Source organism: Semicossyphus pulcher, unplaced genomic scaffold, assembly GCF_022749685.1.
Source record: "Semicossyphus pulcher isolate SPU_LCO1_2020_fin unplaced genomic scaffold, fSemPul1.0.p SCAF_16, whole genome shotgun sequence".
Lineage (NCBI taxonomy): Eukaryota > Metazoa > Chordata > Actinopteri > Labriformes > Labridae > Semicossyphus > Semicossyphus pulcher.
In genome coordinates this window covers 17727428-17733427 of record NW_027211670.1, presented here as the reverse complement: position 1 = coordinate 17733427, position 6000 = coordinate 17727428, and the positions used below count along the sequence as shown (strand labels likewise).

At 40.0% G+C, this 6000-nt stretch overlaps 1 protein-coding gene across 1 annotated transcript in view; it reads left to right on the top strand.

The window, feature by feature from the left end:
• The first annotated feature begins 536 nt into the window (after positions 1-536).
• The window catches only part of LOC138593215 (paired box protein Pax-2a-like), a 30299-nt gene continuing 24835 nt past the window's right edge, over positions 537-6000 (top strand). The window contains exons 1-4 of the mRNA XM_069664120.1: positions 537-585; positions 1177-1179; positions 2122-2287; positions 2875-3072. Of these exons, the coding sequence (XP_069520221.1) occupies positions 543-585; positions 1177-1179; positions 2122-2287; positions 2875-3072 (410 nt within the window). The 5' untranslated portion in view covers positions 537-542. The remainder of the gene's footprint in view (positions 586-1176; positions 1180-2121; positions 2288-2874; positions 3073-6000) is intronic.

The following is a 6000-nucleotide window of genomic DNA, read 5'->3' as shown; positions in this document are numbered from 1 at the left end:
CAGCTTTTAGAACCACAGACACAGAGAGAGGCTTCATTCCCAGCCCCAAAGATCCAGACTAACGCATCCAGCGCGAGAGAGAGAGAAAGAGAGAGAGAAACCCCGATGTGTGCGCGTGCAGGTTTTTCTGCGCCGTTTTGACGCGTGAATCCAGGCCACCAGGATTGAGGAGATACCGGGCCCCGCACGCTGGACCTCATTTCTTTGAAAAGAGACGCGAGATGCTGTGAGATTTTACCTCCGCTCACTCTCCGGGCTTTGACAAAAACATACCGATAAACTCAACCCGGGTCGCGTTCCTGTAACAATCCTTCCGGTCATGCTGCGCACCTGCCAGACCTCCGCGCGCGGACCGGACTGTTGAAGAAAAACAGAAAGGGCAACTTTTGGGGAAGAAGTTGCCGTTGAAGCGGGGGTCGAAGGGGGCAGACTACAAGTCCCTCCATCGAGTAGAATCACCTTTTTTTTCTTCACATTTTCATCCTCGATAGGAAGGCGAAACGGCGACTTCAGTTGATTATCTGTCTTTCCTTTGCTATCCAATGGATATTCACTGCAAAGCAGACCCCTTCACAGCGATGCACCGTAAGTAGCACAACGCGAGTTCCTCTGACACTGCAGCCTGTGCACGTCTGCGGGGAAAAATAATACAGGAATATATGCACTTAATTCATATTAAAAGGGCCTGCTGCGGAAAAATGGATGTTTATACGTCTTTATGACGCATAAAAACAGCTTAATAAAGTAACATGGAGGCAAACATTAAAACACAAGGCTGCTAGTGGAATAAAAATCTCATATTACACACCTCTTCTTCTGCCTGAACGTTTAATACAATAAAAAGAAATCTTAAAATACAAAATAAAGTGCTGCAACGCTTCTGTAAACAGAGCAGTGATGTGCACAAATTAAAACTTGTCATAGTAAACAAAGAACATGCGCGTGCAGGTACTCTGTAATTTACACGTGTATCTCCCACCAGCTTCCCGCGCGCTGTCTGTCTGTGTGTGTTTAGGCCCAATAAGTCAGGACATTAGTTACACATGTATTATTCAGATTATTCAAATAACAGCAAAGTCTCTAAGTCCACACGCAGTGTGGTTTGCTTGTAATTTGCGCGTGAATAATTGACGAGCTCTTCATTTACTAAATAATATGTAATATGAGTAATCAAAGCTCGTTCAATTATTTAGAATACACCGTGCAGGGAAAATGAGGAAACTTAATAGCCAGCATGAGCCGTGAAGCTGCTATGAGAAAATATGAGGATGTGTTTTTCACTGTGAGAAACTTTAGAGTGAAATATTCATATTTGTAAATATCTAAAATAGTTGTGTGACACAGGCCAGCATGGGTCAGTGCAGGTTGGATGTAATGTCATGTAATTGTATTAGCTGCACATTAACAGTGTGACTGACAAAAAATATAAATTATAAATGTTGCAAATTTACTGTAAATTTCGCCATGTTTTATTTTATTTTGAAATATTATTTATCCCAATCAAGAAGTACTATAGGCTAGCTTTGTTTTGAAATTAAAAGGAAGTGAATTATGGCCAACAAGCATGGATGAGAAGTTGATACAAATAAGACACATTCCCAGCTGCACTGGGCATTTAAAACTAACAAAAAAATAATTAATAAAATAAAAACGTGTAAAAATAAGAGCATGCATTATAGGGCATTTGTGTGCGATCATCTGTCGTTTAGTTTCTCTTTAAAACTTCTACATCTCTTTTTTCTATTTATTAGTCTTTATAATGATTGACATATTATTATTATTATGTGGCTGTGTTGTATTAATGAAACATTCAAAACACAGAGAAAGTAGGCGCCTCAATTTATGGTAGCAACTTATGAAATAAAATAAAAAGGTATTTTATTTTGAAAATAATTTGCAGGTTTATTTAATGTCCAGCGTTTAATGCATACATAAATAATGTAAGTCCAAATGCTCTATAGAAGCAGCCTTTAGCATTATTATATTAAAGAGTATTTCCATCGTTTTTATCAGCACTTTACCAATAATAATTTCAAAATAAGACTCACCTGCTTCCTCCTCTCCTTAACGACTTTATGTAATGTTACGGTTGTGTGTGTGCTGCTGTTGTATCCCACGTAGGGCACGGAGGTGTGAACCAGCTCGGCGGGGTGTTTGTGAACGGCAGACCCCTCCCGGACGTGGTCAGGCAGCGGATCGTGGAGCTGGCCCACCAGGGCGTCCGGCCCTGCGACATCTCGAGACAGCTGCGCGTGAGCCACGGCTGCGTCAGCAAGATCCTGGGCAGGTGGGTGAAAGGTCTGCGGCCAAGCCCTGCAGCTGCAGCCAGGTAGGCTCTGCTGGGTGCGAGGGGGTGGCAGCCATAGGGTGGAGGAGACAGCTGAACCTATAATACTTATTTTTTAATACGTTGAAGTCGCTTAATGTTGGATGAACATTATTTTTGTATATAAGTAGAGTTAACGTGGCTTTTTGGGTGGATATTTGTGTTTATTCAAAATATTTAAGAGCGATCTGACAGGACTATCGTCGCCGTCTGTCCATTCATGCATGCACTCCTGCGTTTTTCTTACATTTAAATGAGTTTTAAAGAAATATGTGTTTGATTTTAGACAGCATTATAGTCTGAAGACGCTAATTACACTCATAAAACACAAAAGTTGCATCTTCTGTTGAAGAAAAGTTTGACTTTTAGACACTTTCTTGTAAAAAAAAAAGTAGTTACCAAAAACACTACCTCACCAGAGCTTAACCCATGGGTATATCAATGCGTTTAAAATCAGATTAAACGCCTATTAGGGGTGTGTAACGGCAAAATTTAATCTTAAATATTTCAACTTATAAAAGAGGATTGGATGTTTTTTTTTTCTGCAGGTATTACGAGACTGGCAGCATCAAACCAGGGGTGATCGGTGGGTCTAAACCTAAAGTGGCCACGCCAAAGGTGGTGGAAAAAATCGCAGACTACAAGAGACAAAACCCAACCATGTTCGCGTGGGAGATCAGAGACAGACTGCTGGCAGAGGGCGTCTGCGACAACGACACAGTTCCCAGCGTCTCATCTATTAACAGGTAGGACACAAACGTTCAAATATAAACTACTACATTTGAATATTAGGATTTCTTTTATTTTGAAATTAGTTCTGATTCAGGGCGTAAGCACGTTAGTGAAGAAGGCCAGTAGCGCAACTAACAAATAATTTATCTGAGTGCATCTCTGAGCTGAATATTGTTTGACCAACTTCCTGCTGCCCCGCGCGCGCCGAGGCTGCCTGCCTGCACGCGGTCTCAAAGGTGCAATTCAATCTTTCAGACCAAACTCCCTCAACAATCAGCAGTACATCCAGGACTGAGTGAATCTGTCGAGATGAAAACCGATCAATATTCGGTGACCAGATCCCGTGGCGCTATAAAGCAGGCCAATTTTCTTTAGCACATCTAATGTGCTGCTGAAGCTGCTGCTGCTCAGAGAGAGGCAGCAACACTTTCTGCAGGATTTTATTTTGAAAAAAATAAAAAAAATGTTGAATTAAAAGGAAGTAGATTGGCTTTCATTTCTATAATCTTGCTTAGGTTAAAATTAAGGTGATGAAAATGCACTTCCTGTTTATTAATAAGGCTCCTGATTTAAATCCCTGCATTAAAATTCAACGTGATATCTTGCTGTAATTAATATTGATGTTACATTATGATGATGCATGCAAGTGCAGCATCAATTTAGCCTTAATTGTGGCGTCAAATCTCTTATATCAAACACTTATGCTACAAATTATCATATAAAGTACCCATATTTAACAAGTCAAGAAATTTCTTAAATTTTCTCAAATAAAAAAAACACTTATTGGACAAATAATGATATAAAATATCCATATTTAAGAAGTGGAGTATAACTACACATGCTACAAATCTGCAGTTCTCTTAAAGAATTTCGTAAACAGTGCTTTAGGTACAGAAAGGCAGCTACAGGAGGACCCAGGACGCCCCCACTCCTCGCCCCCTCACCCCCCCAGCAGCAGCAGAGATCCCTGGTGATGAACTTTGGTTAAGAGGCACTGTTCCATAGAGCCAGCATCAGCATTACATTTTAATGAGCTGATGGGAGAGCATGGACAGCTCCACACAAGACATCTTTTAAATAGAAGAGAGAGGGGGGAAAAAAAGGGCTGAAGAAAATTCATTTCATGCTTCGTGGCTGCTTAAAAAGCCCCATTTAAGGAGGCTCAGACACATGTATGTGATAAATTCAAAAACGTACATTAATATCATTAAAAGAGCCCTATAAAGTGTTTTTTCAATTCCAATTAAAGCTTTTCTATTTTGGAGCAGGGGGAGGGGAGGGAGCTTTATGTGTCTTTGTTTATGTGGGAAATTAAATTGTGAATACAAAGAAGTGTAATTCTATCAGTCAAATACAGTATGAGAGCTACTTAGAATTTCTATTAAGGCTTAATGCTGATTTTTTCCCCCTTTTTTTAAGCAGAAGAAGTGTGAATGTGTGGCTCTGTGCTGCACACGCACAATGGCGCATGCACACAAATGAGACGCATTTGTTTTGATTTAGCTCGGGGGTTAATATTTCAATAGATGTGTGAATTTCTAAAGGAGCAGTCTGCAAAAAAAAATCAATACAAACATCCTCAGTGTTTAAATCACTGTAGCAGACTTTGCTCCAGAGCATCTCACGCTTCAACACTTCAAAAAAATCCTCGAAAAAGTCTCTTAAAAATATTTAGTCCTCAAATATGGCTTAAGACAATTCAGGGGGAAAAAAGGCGGAAGACTGGAGCCGTCTTTTCCAGTTGGATGACCCTGACTGGGGCCAGTGGTGGGTTTGTGTGGCAGACAGTCTGACCTCAGGACTGTTGACAAAAGAGGACGCTCCATTTAAACACCTTTCCCCCTGCATGCATTATTAAACGCTACAGAGATACTGTTGTACTACGAGCCAGGGCCACCACAACCAACAAGTAACGCGACCCTGCTGGGAGACATAAAACAAACAACAAAAAAAGAAAAAGGTTTCTCAATGGCGCTGGATATTATTGATTCAGAAGGAAAGCAATTTTAATATTTCTTCAGGGGGATTTTCAGCAACAGCCAGGTCATTAATTCATTCTCCCAAATTGCTTATTCAATATCAAGAACATGGATACCAAATAAAGTCTTTGAATTTATGTAGCGCGCACGAGTCAAGGGGTCGAATAACTGTTATGGGGAGAAGTGAAAAAAATTAAAACATCAATATGCGCTCTGTGGAGACGTTTGTTGTGAGGTTTGCCTCCAAGGGGAGTTTTTTTTTTATTTGTGACAGTGTTGGATTTACTCCTCTGAAGCCTTCTGGCACCTACAGCAATGTCAATATCCAAATCATATAATGCATTTATGTAGAATGGGGAGAACATATAATAATTTTGGTGCAGTTTTATCTGAGCTGGGACAGAGATATAAGATATAAGATGCAGAATAAGAAGGAATACAATCTGGATTTATGAGGAAAACATAAGAATTGTGGTCCAAATTTGAGCGCGTTCGTTTTTTTAAATCTGCAGAAATAAAACGTCCAAAAACGGAGGAATAAAATTTTGGTTTAAGGATAAAAACGGAAGAAATTTGGTTCTAAATCTTTGCACTGTTTTCTGAGCGGGTTCATTTTTCTTTATACGGAAATAAAACCATCTAAAAATAAAGAAATCTTACACAACTGTGCGAAGAAAAGACGCCTAAAAAGGCTCAAAAGACCCCATCTGACCTCCTTATAAATAGCCCTCGCGGCACACATGATGAATAGTTTTAAAGTTTACAAATTATTGTGACAGCTCCCTTTCTCCCAAAGTGCCATTCAGATTAAAGGAATCTAATGCTGGCGTAAGCTTGTGCAAGGCAATAAGGAACTATTGCTTTCCTGTCACATATAATTTATAGCTTTCTATTTGCATCTGTTTGCCCGTGTGACTAATCCCCAACTTTTTCTCCCCAAGCCCCGATCAATACAACCTCATC